General features: G+C 42.7%; 1 protein-coding gene across 1 annotated transcript in view; it reads left to right on the top strand.

Annotated features, from left to right (window-relative positions):
* PLB1 (phospholipase B1) overlaps window positions 1-16,436 on the top strand; it is a gene marked incomplete at its 5' end in the record, with an annotated part of 83,965 nt that extends 67,529 nt beyond the window's left edge. The window contains 11 exons of the mRNA XM_082481908.1: window positions 322-365; window positions 1,614-1,713; window positions 4,068-4,119; window positions 6,006-6,086; window positions 7,192-7,257; window positions 7,807-7,901; window positions 9,074-9,155; window positions 10,496-10,600; window positions 11,666-11,761; window positions 15,300-15,374; window positions 15,860-16,436. Of these exons, the coding sequence (XP_082338034.1) occupies window positions 322-365; window positions 1,614-1,713; window positions 4,068-4,119; window positions 6,006-6,086; window positions 7,192-7,257; window positions 7,807-7,901; window positions 9,074-9,155; window positions 10,496-10,600; window positions 11,666-11,761; window positions 15,300-15,374; window positions 15,860-16,081 (1,018 nt within the window). The 3' untranslated portion in view covers window positions 16,082-16,436. The remainder of the gene's footprint in view (window positions 1-321; window positions 366-1,613; window positions 1,714-4,067; window positions 4,120-6,005; window positions 6,087-7,191; window positions 7,258-7,806; window positions 7,902-9,073; window positions 9,156-10,495; window positions 10,601-11,665; window positions 11,762-15,299; window positions 15,375-15,859) is intronic.
* Window positions 16,437-17,234: the final 798 nt, after the last annotated feature.

Genomic DNA, 17,234 nt, shown 5'->3' with positions numbered 1-17,234 from the left:
AACTTTGCTGAGGAAATATGCCTTTCTATGACGGGCATCCCAGCATCTCTATAAGAAAAATCAGTTCTCCCAGTATGCTCTATTCCCAGACTGGAGGCATAGCTTCTATCTTAGCTGATGCCTTGCTTGGTTTAATGTGAAATCTCCTTTTAGTACTTTCCCTGAATTCTTAGTCCTTAGTCCTGTTTGAGGTTAGTCTTTTTTTTTTTTTTCCTTCTTCCTTTCCCCCCTTCCTGGGCTACCATAGCAACATATAGTTACAATAAAACTGATAGTTGCAGGATTAACCCTACTTGCTGATTTTATTCTTTCCCTTTGTAGTATTGGAGGTGATGGGACCCTGGAGACCCAGACTACTTTACCCAGTGAGTATCCTGGAAAATCAACGTGAGAAAAACGAAAGCCAAGTATTAATCAGAAAGCAGTCTAAGCGGATGTTTGGAAATGTCTGGAAATGGTTATGCTTTCCTTGCTAACAGTAGGGGATGCCCATCTATTGTGGATATGAGCAGTTCATGAAAGTCACAGCTGAACCCAGACTGACCTGACTAGCTGTAAAGTTGATTCAGCCCCTCCACATCACAGGACCTGCATGTGATTGTATTGTCCTTTTGACAGAAATGATTGGAGTAAATGTGCTGAAGGTGACAGAAGTTCATGGCAGACCTGCTCCTCCCTCATTTCATTTTGTGCTTTCCAGTGACTGACTGTAATGGCTGTGGGCAAATGAAGGGCTATAAAACAATTAGTCGTCCATCTAGGAGGGTTGTTGACAAAGTTATGATTCCTTCTGATGATTTCAAGTTGCTACATTGCACTGAAAAAAAAATCTAAAAATACTATAAATTTCTTGTCCTAGTGTTCTGTGTAATCGGTCCCTGTGGTTGCCATAGAAACTATTAAGTGGTCAATGTGACCATAAATTGGAGGGGACTTGGTTCACAATAGTTTATCTATTTGTATATGATCCATGCTGTGGAGCAGTTTGACAATACCTGACATCATTGGTAATAAAATCTGATACACTTTGAATTCTGCCATGCACATCACTGCACTTAAAGAAAAATAGAAGGCACATTTCATTTCTGCATTATAAATGAGACTCTATAAAGAGGTTTCAGACAGTGCTACAGGAACAGTAACAGTAACAGTTTTCAGACATGATGCTTCCTCACTGAGGGTTTTGGTGAAATCTAGAAACGTGAATAAAATTCACTTCTCTGCAATAAATATTATTACCTTGATGGGTAGCTGGAGGAGTAGGAGGGAGAGGGCCATATTCAGAGCATCTGCTTCTGGTTCATGAAGGAAAGTAAGCGTGATTTCTCTGACACTCAAATTCAAGACTGGTGAGTTGCCTGGGACCTGTGCATCTCCTGGGTTGCCAGACCCTGGCTCCTCAAGGCCACGGAGAAAATTAGTAGCAATGCTGAAGTTTGGACAGTAACTAGAGTTCTCCAAGGCAGGTGTGTCTATAGCTTCTGTTAGGTCACAGTGAATGAGGACAAAACCCAGGTCCATGTTCTCACCACTCAGTTGGCTTGTGCTTCTGTGGAAAGTAACCCTGCTGGTTGTACTGTGAACGGTTAAACATTGTATTTTTTCTTTTTAAGATATCTTGAAAAAATTCAATCCGAACCTTTTTGGCTTCTCCACTGGCAGCTCAAAGGAAACAGCTGGATTCAATGTTGCAGAGAGAGGTGCCACAGCAAGGTAAGCACAATTGCAACTGAGAAAGGGCAAAGGGGTGGGAACTGGACTAGCAGGTTAGCTTTGAAGCGCATGTTAAGATTGAGTTAATATTGATGACCTATTTGTACTGAGCATATTTGTGTGATCTGGTGCTTTTAATTGTTTGGGGGGTGTTTTTTTTTTTTTATTTTATTCATTGTTTGGGGGATTTATTTGTATCTTTTTCTAAATTAGAGACAGAGAGAAACTTCCTTTCCTCATTTGACCTCTGCCCAGAATTTCTGAGCCAATGCCGTATTTATGCTACTTCCACTACCGCTGCCTGGTAGAATGCGCTGGTACATTCTACATAGGTTTTAGTGCACCCTCAGCAAGTTTGCAGATGACACCAAGCTGAGTGGTGCAGTTGACACACCTGAGGGATGGGATCCCATCCAGAGGGACCTGGACAAGCTCAAGAATTGGGCCTGTGTGAACCTCATGAGGTTCAACAAGGCCAAGTGCAGGGTCCTGCACCTGGGTCAGGGCAACCCCCAGTATCAATACAGGCTGGGGGATGAATGGATTGAGAGCAGCCTGCTGAGAAGGACTTTGGGGCACTGATGGATGAAAAATTGGACATGAGCTTTTCATGAGCAATGTGCACTCACGGTCCAGAAGGCCAACTGTATCCTGGGCTGCATCAAAAGAAGTGTGGCCAGCAGGTTGAGGGAGGTGATTCTGCCTCTCTGCTCTGCTCTCATGAGACCCCATCTGGCATACTGCATCCAGTTTTGGAGCCCTCAGCACAGGAAAGACGTGGACCTGTTGGAGCGGGTCCAGAGGAGGGCCACAGAAATGTTCAGAGGGATGGAGTACCTCTCCTGTGAAGAAAGTCTGAAAGAGTTGAGGCTGTTCAGCCTGGAGAAGAGAAGGTTCCAGGGAGACCTTATTGTGGCCCTTCAGTACTTAAAGGGGGCCTACAAGGAAGATGGGCACAAACTTTTTAGCAGGTCCTGTTACAATAGGACAAGGGGCTTTAAATGAAAAGAGGGAAGATTTTAGATTAGTTATAAGGAATAAATTTTTTACAATAAGGATGGTGAAACACTGGCACAGGTTGCCCAGAGAGGCTGTGGATGCCCTGTCCCTGGAAACATTCGAGGTCAGGCTGGACAGGGCTCTGAGCAACCTGATCTAGTTGAAGATGTCCCTGCTCATTACAGGGGAGGTTGGACTAGATGACCTTTGAAGGTCATTTCCAACCCAAACCATTCTATGATTCTACCTTTTTCTGCCCAGCCTTCAGTATGCAGGTCCTTGATTCACTGTCAAGACATAGCTGTAATGAGAAAAAATTCATGAGCGTCTCACATTTATTCCTTGATTTCTGGGAAATGTGCCTCAAACAACAAGTAGAAGCCCACTGCTACCCTAATGGCATTAAAAACTATAGGTATTTGCAGTGCAAAGAAAAAGAACAGAATGAGTAGCTGGGAATTAATTTCTTTCTCCTCAGGAAGAAAAACTCCACTAGTCTGTTACAAACTCTTACAAATTTTGGTTCTTATTGCATATGTTGTCTCTGCTCTATGGATACTGATGGAATTTGCTTCCAAGACTTTCTGTGACATCTTTAACAGTCATTAAATTTATTGCAAGAGAGATTCAGGATAGCTAGCAAAGACTGTGTAGCTACTAAATACTTCATGGGTGCCCTGAGCAAAGACTCAGGGCAATCAGTATGGTTGTGGGAGTGCAAATAATGTGACAGCATTTGTGTAGCTGCTGGAGAGAGGCAGGGCTTATTAACTCAAGCCCAGTCTTATGCTAGTATATCAGGAGTTCAAGTTTCCAGCTGGTGTCTCAGCATGGTTTGTGCTTCACTCTGTGGATGTTGCATCCTGCGCAGAGCTGGACTGGCACTCTCCAGCCTGGCAGTTCCACCGTGTAAGCAATATGTTCCAGCCATAAGACAAGCCATAGAAATTTAGGGCCAGATCAGGAAGGCTGGTTAGGGTACCCAGCTTCTGTGTAAACACCAAACTCTCCCACTAGATTTCAAAGGGAGTTATGCAACTGAATGTCTCTGTGCATCTGGGCATTACTGGTTTTCTCCAAACAAAATGCCCTTTAGCCAACTCTGGCAGGGGAAGAATTCATTCCAGTTGCATGCTACTTGGAAGCCATCCTAGCTGAAGACCTTTCAAATCAGATAATTCACTTGTGCAACTGCTGCTAATCTTGATCCTTCTATGTTTGCTCATCCTTTTGAGGCATCACTTTCCTTGTACTGATTTCTGCTGATCCTAAGATTCCCTAAAATGAGTGGGAGATCAAGAAGATGATGTGCTTTCACAGCAGGCATCTAAAATGCTTCTGTCCTTTTTCTACAGCAATATGGCAGCCCAAGCAAGTGAATTGGTGGAGTTAATGAGAAGCAGCTCGGTAAGTGGAATTTGTGCCACCCCTCAGTGTTCCTGTGGTCTCTGGGATATGACTTTAATTGATGGGGTACTTGCGTAGTGAAGAATGCTTTCCTGATGGAAGAAAAGTCAGTGTCCTTGTCTCTAGTGTGCTTTCCAAGATGAATGTGTCAGAAATTAGCCTTTGGGAGATGATAATTTACCTACACAAATCCATGCAGGTAAAGGTGCAAGGCACACAAGGCCAAGACTAATGTAGGGTGCAGTGAGGCCAGGAGTTGTAAGGGTGGTAGTGAGGAAGAGGAGAGATCGGAAGGCTCTGGGGAGATCACAGGACTACTTAGTTGAACAGCAGCATTCAAAGTGGGGATCATAAAATCTGAGTGTAAAATCACTGGAGCAGGCAGCTGGTGATGAACATGAATCACACAATTCACTCTTGGGTCTGGGAAATGGCAACACTAGGAAGGGGGACAATTGAAGTTCTCCCAGGAGATTAGGCCCTCTGAAACTCTGGTTCTGAACAGGCAAGTGATAAATCAGTGGCCAGAAACCTCAGGGTTAGGTGAATCCCTGTCATGGCACAAGCTTTTAGGGAATTAGTAGTGGATCTAGCTTTGTGGACCAGCCTGCTGTGCCAGCTCCACTGAGGGCTACAAAGGGCACCAAAAGGGTAATTCGCTTTTAATTCAGTGGCTGCTGCTGCAGTTTGGGGCGGTGGGAGAAAATCTGGGAGAAAAACAAGGCTGCTCTGCTCCAAGTGTTGGCTGAGTTTGAGTGGATGACTGTCTGGGTGTGAGCTGTTGGTTCAGGGAGAGCACCCTGTAAGGGAATGGGAGTGCCTGGTGCTCCTTGGCTCAGGCTGAATGGGAAAAGAAGGTACTGAATAAGCAGGATTTGTCAAAGCATGTGTCTCTGTGCCAGCATTCTTGATGGATGCTGCAGGCTAGTCCCACTGTCAGTTACTCTGCATTACTGATTGTTTGGCAGAGTGAAGGGAGCTGGCATGGCTCTTCAATAAGAGTACGTGACTCTACAGCTTTGTTTTATTCACTGCTTTTTATGCATCTTGAAAAAAGAGGAAGGGGGAAGTCCCTGCCACACTTTGCCTCTTCATGAAAGGCTTTCTGAGCAAAGTGCTGGTCAAGGAGGAGAATTCAGACCTGTGGGTGATTCCCAGGCCCTTTCTCTATTTGTGGGATCCTTTCGCAGATGTTTGTTATGTAAATGCACCACACTAAAAATAGTAGCCTTTGATTCCTTTCTTTGTACTGAACGTTACAAAATGTTTTGATGAGATCCAGCTCTCAGCAGCGCCTATTGTTAGCTTGCAGTGACGTGGATGCTGCAGCTGCCCTTATATGAGCTCAGTGAAGTCACCAGCCTCCTGGAGTCTTCTATTTTAATCCAGCTGTCTGTTCCCTGGGGTGCCCCTTGCCCCTCCTGGCCGTGGGGTAATACTTGCCCAGCTGGCAGGAATCCCCAGCAGCTCCAGTTCCACAGTTCCATTAGTCACTCCAGCATCCACTCCCTCCCTCTCTTCATCCCCACGCTGCCTGCAGTGTTCATCCACGGCTGGCAAATCTCTCCTGTCCATCTCTGTCCTGAAGCTAACATTCATTTAGGCATGCTTGCTGCCACAGACACGTTTCTATGCTCGGCTACCCTGACAGATCTTGTCTGCTGAAGGGGATTTCCTTACGAAAGCCAAGCTGAATTGCAGCTCACGCTTTCCCCCTGGCCAGATGCTTTGCTTCTGCCATCTTACCTCAGCATGCCTCCTTTCTCTGTTCTGCCATGCCGTCTGTACCCCATTTAGCCCCACTTGTGAATGTTACCTCTGCGTGCCTAAGCAATGGATGCTGCAATCTGGTTTGTTTTTTGTTTTTTTTTTTGATGTGCCACTAGAAAATTAATTTCAAGGAAGATTGGAAGCTGATTACTGTCCTTGTTGGAGGCAATGACCTATGCCAGTACTGCTTGGACAAGGTTTGTATCTCTGAATTAGGCATGCTCATACAGGCACTTGGCAAGTGGCTAGCCCTGGAAATTTAACTTTTCCCTCTCTTAGTGAGCCAAAGCTCCTCTTTGTTTAAATAACACTTAGAAGTTCTGTTCCATTCATCTGTTTTGTATCAGAAACAAGTGCACAGCTTTTAATATTGGGGCACTGTAGCTTTGGAGTAATGCGATATTTAAGAACCAGCAACCTGCCCCATATTGAACAAAACACCGAGGATAAGCTGAAAAGCTCTCCCATCTTAACTGGACAAGGCAATCAAGACAGCGTGGTGTCTTAGGCATGTTGTTATGGGGACGCAAGTGAAGTTTTATTCTGGAAAAGCATCTCCATGCAAAAATTACTGAGGATGACTGATTCTTGCTTCAGAATGACACCAAAAGAAATAACATCAGCTTACAGTGAAAAAGCTGTCTTTTATCTAGTTATCAGTGGTCATTTCCTCTGAAAAGGTTCCTGTGGCACAGACTGGGGATCTGCGCCCCAGCTCATTAAAATGACCAGGGACCATTCTCTCAGTTTTGCTGCTGCCTGGAGCCTTTGCCCCCACAGCTACACCTCTATAACTAGTCACAAAATAATTTTGCATATGAGTTTTGTGGGGCCTGAGTGCCTCCATATCAATTTCCCCAGATTGGCAGTTTTAAAAAAAAAAAAAGTATCCCTCTGTTCATAAGGCAAACTAGTCTGGTCTGGGTCCCATAAAAGACAACTTGAAATCCAAAGATGTGATTTATGTAGTCATTCATCAGGCAAAGACTCTGCCAAGAACTATTATATACCTCAAGATTTTCTACAGAGAGTAGAAATTTTTTTAGAGATAAGAATTTTGTAGAAATTTGTAGAATTTTTTTTTAGAGAGTATATTTTCTACAGAGAGTAGACTCTACTGGAGTCTATCGTCTCATGGACTACCTTGCAACTGGAGAGTTTGTGGACTCCTTTGCTCAGGAAAAACAGTTAAACTTCTTGGTTCCTGAATAAAGACTGATCCTTTTTTATTATATTTTATTTTATTATATTTTATTTTATTTTATTTTATTTTATTTTATTTTTACTTTTTACATTGCACAGGAAACCTATTCAGTGAAAAAGTATGTAAAACACCTTCAGGATACTCTGGATATTTTTTATAAGGAGGTAAGCTTTTAAGATACCCTCACAAGCTATGTTTCTGGCAAGCACACTGATGTTTTTCTCACCTCTGATAGACTGTCAGCGATTATGTTTCATACAAGGTCATCCTCCAAATAGCTGGAGTCAGACTGCTCCTCAGCGCTGCATTTCAACAACTGCATTAGATAATGCCCTGAGAAAGTGGGCTGTAGTTACAGGAAGACTGTGTGTTTCATAGTATTTCTGCTGTGGACCAAACATAGCGTGACCTTGCTGCCAGTTTTGATGGCTATACCAAGTGTACAAAGTTTCCTTTACCCTAGAGAAAATGGAAATGCCCCAGGGAGTGAAGCAGCATTTCAGCTAGTTTGTACTAGCTGCCGGGAATTTTTTGGCTGACATTCACTGTATGTCTCCCTCCCCCTCCCTTTATACATAATCCTTGCACATGCCATTGGTTGCAGTCAGTGCAGTTTGCACTGACTCCCTGACCTACAGATGGCACTTCTTTCTCACTTTGTAGTGGTATCACATTCTGTGATTTGGTATGTCTGGTTATTATAATCCCTGCAGCTCCCAAGAGTCTTTGTCAACGTGGTGGAGATACTAGAGATTTCGGGACTGCGTCAGATCGCAGCAAGCTCTTCGGGATGCGCTTTGACAGCAAAGTAAGTGAGCAAAACAGGTCTTTGCCTTTAAAGTGCTACTTTTTTGGATTGATCTAAATTGCTTCTACAGGAGTACATCCACACTAAGCTTTCCAAGCTACTTGCATTGCTGCCTTTACTTGATGCACTAGTTCCCATCAACTTTCTACTGCTTCTTCCAATACTTCAGCTAAAAGGCACCTGTAGATAGCAGAGTTGTCGCTTTTCTTCTCAGCTCTAAGGCAGCATGTCACAGCACAAGTCATCATATAATTGCTGTACTACTGAACTTCAAAGCCTTTTTTGCCCAGCCATTTACTGCTGAGCAGAACAGTCTGACATCCCTGACGCCTCTCCTTGTATTCAGTGCTGCATTACCGATGGTCAGGCTGGGCTGCATAGAGCAGTGCACAACCAGGAACTGCTTTTCACACCTAATAGAGGAGACCAAAGTCCTAACTCAAAGAACAAAGAAGATTGAGGGACTTGTTTTAGAAAGGAGCAGTGCCTTTACAAGAGTCATCCTGGACCTGAAAAGGCTCTTTAGTCTAGTGGAGAAAGGTATAACAAAGACCAGTCGTTGGAGGCTGATGTCTAATGAATTCAAATGAAGCTAGGCACAGATTTTTAATAATAGAAGCGATTAACTACTGGAACACACTACAAGGGAAAATAGTGAATTGACTGCATTGCTTGATGTCTTCATATTCATTCCAGGCACACTCTTACAAGATGCATTTCAGTGAAGCACAAGTTATTACCTCTTGATGTGGGGGTAACAGAATGAAACACAGTGGTCTGAGGAGTCAGACTATACGAACAGTTCGTCTTTTCTGTCTTTAAACCCCCAGATTTCTGAAACTGCTGTCAGCCTATATGTAGGGTTTTTAAAATTCTAACACATGTGATTTCCTGCTAATGTGTGGCATACTAAACACTTTTATGTCTGACGCAGAGCTGTGGATCCTGCAGCTCTTACTGGCTGGGGCAGGTGTTCAATTTGAAAGCTAAGTCAATAGAGAGATTATTTTTTACTGCAGTATCTGTCTACCTCTAAGCCAACAAGGTGGCTCTCCTTCTGCATGTGAGCTTTGAGCGCCTATCCCAAGCTTCTTGAAGCAGACATACATTGCTGAAGAATTGCATAGGCTATTCCAGATTGGTTTTTAATTCTAGTATTTCTTTTGTTAAAGGAATGTTTGCCCATGTTTCTTAAACCCTGAAGAAAACTCTTCTGAACTACAAGAAATTAAGAGAGTTAACAGAGATTTTCAGGTAATACCTTGATTCTGTAACTGGTCATCTTCACTTGTGTCTATATCACTTCCGTTCCTCGCATGCCTATCCCCAGCAGGACAGAGAGAGATGACCGGGAAATAGCTTGGCTACAGTCTAACTAAGCCCCTACCCAGCTAACCAGTTAGCAGCAGTGCAAGTCTTTCCACACTGCCTTATAATTTGACCTCGTTTCTGAGCTGGAGGCAGACTGAGACTGGTTCTGTTTCCAGTTGCTGTTTCAACAGCTGAAAAGGAGTTACTGGTGATGACTGTTTTGTCGATATGTGTTTGTCCATTATGAATCCAATGAATAGCTCACATGAATTAACATGTCACTGCAAGGGTGACAAATTACCTTGCATCATCTGTTTTGTGGTAACTCTTAGCAGAGAAAGGGAACTAAACCAACCTGATATTCCTTTCTTTTGCTATGTGCTGAGAGCATGCACGCAGATAGCTTATCATGGGTCAGCTCGCTATCTGAGAGTAACTTTTCATAGCCTCGAGTGTAAGATTCACTCAAAGTTAACAAAGGCTATAAATAGCTATTGGAGCAGAAGGCTTTTCCATCATTATTCCTATGAATACAGGAATCGCTGTATCATTTCACATTATGTTCTCCAGTCCTCCATTCTGTCTCTGGCAGTGGATGTTGTCTAATGAATCTGACAATGCTCAAAAAATCCATCTTGGAAAATACTTGTATAAAACTACCCAGGGGGTGTTTTCCATAAGTAAGGAAGTGGGGTTAGGAATGTTTTGAGATATGACCAGGAGCATTAGAATTTACACCCATAAGATGGTAAGTAACAATGAGATGTTTTTATTATCTGTATGAATGTCTATTGCCATAATTTTCAAAAGCGGCAGGTGATTTTTCAATGCTTAGGTTTGATTTTACTTCAAGCATGCCTTTCTGAAAAATCAAGCACATTTCAGTCTCAAGTTGGCCTTCTGGACTCATTTGTCACTTCTAAAAATTGTGGCCTTATGCTTTTTTTTTTTTAATTCTCTGTAAATTTGAATCTCATTGCGATTATGCGGCACAGATTTCTATAGGTAAGGTATGAACTCCCTTTTTTTCTTTTTAAATTAAGCAACTTTGCTTTTCAAATTATGCTAGCTTCTTTGCGTTTTCCTCATTAAAATCTCTGCATGAACCAAACTATTTTCTTAGCTGTTCTCTGGACTGCTTTAAACTATTCAGCTGGATTTATACTAATAATTTATAGCTTCCTATATTGAAAGAAATGTAATATGCATGTTTTTGATAGCTGACAAATGTTAATGAACCTTGTAAGCAACACTTCTCTTTCCAACCATGCAACTCCATACAGGCTGAAGCCTTACAGCTGATCAACAGTGGTCGGTATGAGGAGCGTGAGGACTTTGCAGTTGTCATGCAGCCATTTTTCCGAAACACCTTGTTGCCCCTGGATCGTGTGAGTCCTGTTTTTCTTTCCCATTATGAAAGGACCAGTATCTCGATTCCCCAAGTCAGTAAAATCCATGCCACAAGGACTGCGTTTTCTTCTCTTTGCACAGTCTAGTGGCAGAGGGTGGAACCTGCAATGAGTGACAGGAGAAGACAGGAAAGACTGTGGTGCCTGTGAATCAAAATGGCTTTAGGAAACATTTGTAGTGTGCACACACCAAACCTAAGCACCCACTGGCTTCCTCTAAACTGCATGTCGCTTAGCCTGCTGGGGGGTTGGCATTCACCACAATTTTCTTCCGATCTAGGTTATGGAGTATGTTCAGGTTTCCGTCACTGGGAGACCAGTACTTGCATGCCTGGCTCATCCCAGCCTGGAAACAGGAAGCAGCCTTTGAAACCAAACACTGATTCTCCTTCGTTTCTCCAGCCTTAGCGTTATGTATGCTGTGCAGTTAGGGATACAAATATTTAGCAGGAATCCTGGTCAAAACCACCCAGTTTTGCATAATGCCGATCCTTTTGTCATATCACCCCCATTTCATTCTGGCAGCCTTCAAGTCCAAAGAATGGTCACCGTACCAGTAACGATGAGGCAAATTCTTCCTCAGACAGACATTTGCCACAGCTGGTTAAGCCCACAATTTTTAATGTTGCCTGAAATTCAGCACAAATTTCAACATCTGAAAGGTTATAAGTCTGAGTGTATGGAAGTTTAACAAGCAAGAATAAGCAGTTTTCTACCAGTTCTGTACCAAGAGGAGTGTGGATCGATGGCAATGTCCATGTAAGAGCTATGACTGTTGGTTTAATGATAAGTTTAGGTTTGTTATGAAAATTGTTATATGAAGCTGAACAGGCTGCATTAGACATAAGGTCTTAAGATGCAGTAATCAGCCCACAGTTAGGAGTACCAAAGTTTATTTGCAGTGTCAAAATATGAGCATATTGCCTTTAGGACGATACCAAATTTGTGAAGTGGGTATGCCAAGTACAGTGCACTATTAGATACAATATGTCAGGACTCAAATGTTGAAATGCACTGAGAAATAAATTTTTGCTTTCATTGCAGAATGGCAAGCCAGATCTGAGTTTCTTTGCTGCAGACTGCTTTCATTTCAGTGTAAGAGGCTACGCTGAGATGGCCATGGCTCTCTGGAATAATATGGTAAGAGGTTACAACCTAGATCCCCATGTGTTTGTGGTAGGAGTGACTATAAAAGATGATGAGAAAGGTGTCTGAAACAAAATGGTAAGCAAGAAATAAAATTGATATCCTGAAAAAAGGGGGCTGCTCAGCTCCGAGACCCTTCTCAGCCTGCATTGCTTAGAACACAATCCGAAGTGATCATGTTGCATAAAACAGCGCAAGTCTGCTCATTCAAAATGAGAAATCCTGAGAGTCTTGATGTAATGAAAAATTCCCTTCTCATTTGGTAGATAACTTGCATTAAAGCAAAAAATCAGCCTAGTTAAACATTCACTCTTATAGGTTTCCTGAAAATGTGTGTTGAATGAGCTTGCCCTTCATCAGTGAATTCTGTTAGATCGATTAGGAAAACATACATGTGATTGAATTTTTGCTGCCATTAATAGTGTGGATATGTTGTACCACCCACTCTAGTATCTGAAGCAACTCTGGTAGAGTCACTGAAACTAATGGAGGGCTGAAATCACATCTATGATGCCTCTGCTTGCAGTCACGTTCCTTCTGTCATTTTGGGAGAAACGGTAGCTTTTGAATAGTGTTGGAAGAGTGTGTAAGAGGCACATGCTGGACTGATAACTCCAAGGCCACAGCTGCTTTCAGAAACATGATGTTCCCATGGTGGAAGGATGACAAAGGCATTTTCATGCCACAGCAACATTTCCTTCTCTTGTTCTCTTTCCTTCTCTTTGGGCACACCAGTACCCAAACACATTGTGGTAGCAGAAATCCCATATCCTGGTTTGTACAAGAAATCAGCATAAATGGAGAGGAATTTCTTTTCAGTTTAAGTAAAAGTTTGAGCAAGATAAGAAACCTACAGGATACTCCAGAATGAACGTGAGCACAAGGACTGGGAAATGCAGGGCAGAAATCTGTGCGGTTACCCGGTATAGCATATGAGCTGTAGGTCCAGGGTTATAGAAAGCAGTAGACATACAGTGCATGCACATGCTCTGAATAATTGATTTATGCATGCACAGCAAACCTGCCTGTTTTCCATCAGGCTTCCCTGTCTGAGACTCCAGATGACAGCAGTCTGGTAGGCTTCATTGTGCAGTAGCTCAAACAGGGCTAATGGTGGCCCAGAAACCTCAGGCAAATGTAGAGAACATTCAAACTGAGCACGGCTGCAGGCTTCAAGAAGAAAAAGAGACGCTACCTGGACATATGCTAGCCTTAAATTGGGTTTCTGTTGCCACATGGTGTTACTATTGGCCATTACTCATTCCTGAATCACCATCAGTCCTTTTTTCTATGCCACCAGAGTTTTATTCTGCCCAGACTGTCACTCATTTCCTACACATGTAAGGATATCGACACAAAGCTTTCTACTCGGGTGGCGAGGATCAGGTTCTTATTGATGCGAAGCACAACTATTCCCTTCTGTAGAGATCTGTTGGTCTATGCCAACTGAAGATTTTACTGTTTACTATTTAAACCTAGTTCTTGTAACACATCCCTGCTTTTCACTCGCAGTCCATGTATGGTGAGGCTGTGTAAGCTTACTGTAAGGCCGTATTGTTTCCCTGTTCCCTGAAAAGCTCAGCAGGCTGTAGGCTTATGGCCAAATGACATGGATTCTTGTCAGTACACATAAAGGGCCAGGCTGTGCCTGGCCACTGCAGGAATGTGCAGGGATGGGGATGGCTGAAGGAGCCTCTCCCTCGCCATTATGTTCTTTGCCCTTTTTGCTTCACGCAAAGCAAAGCATAATATTCCTGCTCTCTGAAGTCAGGGGACTCTGTAGTCATAAGGGGCCGCCGCTGGTCCAAAATGCACCTCGTCGACCCCTGGCCCAGAAGAGCACACAGACAGTGTGTTCAGCTTGTGTTCTGCCTCCATGTTTGCCACATGCTCTAGAGGAACTGTGTGTTTCTTCCAGAAGTTGCCCTGTATACTCATGGACATAGGGATGCTGTCATCTTCAAAGCTCAGGAGCTAATCCTCCTGAGGAACAGATCACATAGAGATGAAGCAAACATAGCTGGCTACAGAATTTTGCACCTTATCATCCTTTGTCTGGGCTCTACGCCAGACTCCTTACCAAGTGCCCTGGCACGGGAAGTATTACAGTTATCTACAAATAACCAGTCGTACAGCAGACAGAATGCTACAGGATATGAGCCACACATCTTACAAATAACCACATCAGAATTTGAGCTGTTCCCTTTAAGATGTAACAGAACTACCAAATTCAGTATTTACAACATTAGCTGGTGGGCAGGCCAAGTGATTAGGACTCTTATAGGAGTCCAGCAGGACTCCATGACAATCAGCAAAACTTGGCATTCTGTTTTGCTTCTCATCTTCTCTCCACTTGTTAGCTTTCTTCCCTTCCCTAGTCACATTTTGTCATGGTTCATCTCTTTCTTTTCATTTTTTTAGGCTCTACTTCCTTTTTTTTTTTTCTTTTTTTTTATTTTTTAACTGAACTACAGAGAGAAAGTATTCCCAGTGCTTCCACATGGGAATCTTATGAATAGAATTTGGTTCTTCTGTGTTATGTTGGGCTTGTTGTGGTATTGTTTCTCTCCAACATACAGCTGACACTTTAATCACTTGAGGACAGTAAATGCACAGATAGACAACAGCAGAAGCACCAGTAATTCTCTGCGCTGTATTCCCAGAAGTGCTGGATAACAACTCTGCAGTTCTCTAGGGGCCAGTCCTGAAGTCATTACCTCAGGAATGTCCACACACAGTTGTAAACACTTCAGTTAACATGACTGAGCAAGCCTCTACTCGTTAGCTTAACTATGGTAACCGATGGTATGTGCACTCCTAGCCAACAACAAATGCTATGCCATTAGCCTGGACATATTTTAGTTTGAGTTTGAAATGGACTCGGGATGAGTCTATGGTCAGCTATTGCAATTTAGCTGACAACTGATAATATAAAAGGCTCTATTTAACTCACTTCTTGCAATCATGTGAACCTAGCCTCAGCTAAAACTCCCAGGGAACTTCTTGTCTCAGTGGAGACTGCAAAAGTTGGCACCATCTCATCCTGTCTCTAACTCTACATCATTTCTGAAGTCACTTCCATCACTGTGACACCTAAGCATCTTCCAGTAATGTGCCAAGTAACATGACTAACATCTGCCATGTGGATTTTTTTCTATGTGGTTTCTACTGTCATTTGAGATATGTAAGTGGGAGAACTGGGTGTATAGTGAACCACTTTGTTTTAGCAGAATATTTAAAGTATGTGGTATTCAGAGTTGTTTTCTTCTCCACTCAGTGCAAAAGGAGGAAAGGCTTCTTGTGTTCCTTGCTTCCTGAGGGAGTTTTTCTGCAGACAGTACAGATTCTCAATGTCTTCAGTTCATGAGTGTTAAAATCTTTGGAAACTTTCCTGTGATGCACCTTCCACCACATTTCTTCATTACTGCAAGCACAAAAAAAATTGGATAAAAGGTTGTAACCACTCAAGTCAGGAGAGTCTGAGGAGGAAAAAAATCATCATTATGTTTACTATTGCTTTTCTCTTCTTCAGTTGGAGCCAGTTGGTGAAAAGCAGACTTACAACAACTTTACCCATGACAGATCAAAACTCAAGTGTCCAAACCCAGTAAGTAAAGGCCAAGCCATCCATACTCTCCATTAACCACTTTCATTTTTCTCCTCTCTTCTTATTGGTAAAGTTCTTTAAAAGAGTATATTTGTGAAGGGTTTAAATAGCTAAAATATACTCCTGGTTTTTTACACACAGGAAAATCTACTTAAAATTTAATGAAAAAAAAAAAAAATCCTCACTGCAGCAGAAAGCCTCTTATTTAAGCCAGTTTTAATAAGTCTACATATTTCCATTTGGTTGTCTGTAGCAAACAAATTTGGAAATGATGCCATCACTCCTGATTTTGAGATGGCTCCATTTTTTATTCTAGGAACTTTCAGGCAATAGGGCAGGAAAGAGTTTGAGCTAAGACAGACAGAAGGCAGAAACAGCTGATAGCCTGTCTAAAGATTGACTCTGGGAAGGAGTGATGGCATATAGACTCAATGCTGCCTGTTGAGTGGTCTGTGGTCAGTAAAACCTTTACTCTCCCTTTGTAGGAAAAACCCTTTCTTTCCACACTGAGAAACAGTGGATTCAGAAGTTCAGATCTCAACTTGGAGAAAACCGAAACTTCAGTCCCCTACTGGGCTGTCATTGTGGCTGCTGTAGCTGGAGTCCTGGTGGGTTCTTTACTCATCTGCCTTGTGTCAGGAAGAAGAGGCAAGAGGCGCCAACATGAGACTGACACAGAAAAGAACATTAAAATGACAACTCTCTAAAGCAAGTGGAACAAACATCTGTCTCTACTGAGGCTGCTCTCTGGTGTGATGCAGAGAGCACCAGAATAAAACAACTGTTGGATATAAATGAAGCTTCTTGGCTAGCCGGGGATTTTTGGGCCCAATAATCTGATCGGAAATGTACTGTAGAGTTAGCTTCTGCAGATCAGTCAAGCAGAGGATGAAGTTTAAAGTGTTAAAGCTTTTTCATTCTGGGATGCAATTCTCCATTTCGTGAATATTACTCAGGATGTCAATTGCCTGCATGAAGGGAGAAAACTTGTTCATGCATCTTGGCACTTTAATTGTGCATCTGCCCTTTTTTCTTATAAAACTGTAAATAAAATGTTAGCTACATGTCCATGATTGTGCCCTGGTATTCCTCAATAGCAAGGTAAGTGAGATAAAAAAGAAAAGCTGCGATTTCATGTTTGATTCCAACATAGACCACTGAGTTGAAGGTGCTAACTTCATTCTACACAGGCAAGTACAGTGCCATAGAAACATCTTTAAGCCAACTTCTGAGCAACCAGGACCATCCATGTGGCATCCCTAGTGCAGCGGTAGGTAGCACAGCTAGAATAACTCTGCCCTCTGCATTGCCGCAGACTGCAGGCTTCATCCGTCTGGGACTGGATGTGGAGTTGGGCCATGCACATCACTTCTCCAGGGCTAAATAGCCCAGGAGTACTCCCGTACCCTCATGCCCACCACTGTAGAGCAGCTGGTTCCAGAATGACTCTTCCTGTGAAGAAGGAATTTCTTCACTAGGGGGTCTAACCAAAAATGAGGTACCTGATTGGCAACCTAGCCTGGCTGAACCCTTCTCATAGGACCTGTGGCATGTTCAGGTCTCCCAGGTTGGAGTCTCCATGGCTGTTCTCCAAGGAAGAATTTGCAAAGTTTTTTTCAGGATTCTGATCGGGAGTTCAGAGGAGGTCATTCCTGGAAATAAGACATTCCTTGTTTTATGCTTGCAGGTGAATTCATACTAGTAGTACTAATTCATACTACTAGTACAGAAGACACCTTACAGGTTCCCTATGATCTTCTTTTCCAATACCTTTATTTCCTATTTTTATTTTACTGAAGCCAAAGTGTGGTTTGCACTGGTGTTTTGTTTTGGGTTTGTTTTTTTTTTTTTGGTGAGGTG

The sequence above is a fragment of the Vanellus vanellus genome (genome assembly GCF_965231255.1).
Source record: "Vanellus vanellus genome assembly, chromosome: 3".
In the NCBI taxonomy this organism is placed as follows: Eukaryota; Metazoa; Chordata; class Aves; order Charadriiformes; family Charadriidae; genus Vanellus; species Vanellus vanellus.
Note: the sequence above shows the minus strand (reverse complement) of the source record. Positions and strands in the feature narration are given on the sequence as shown.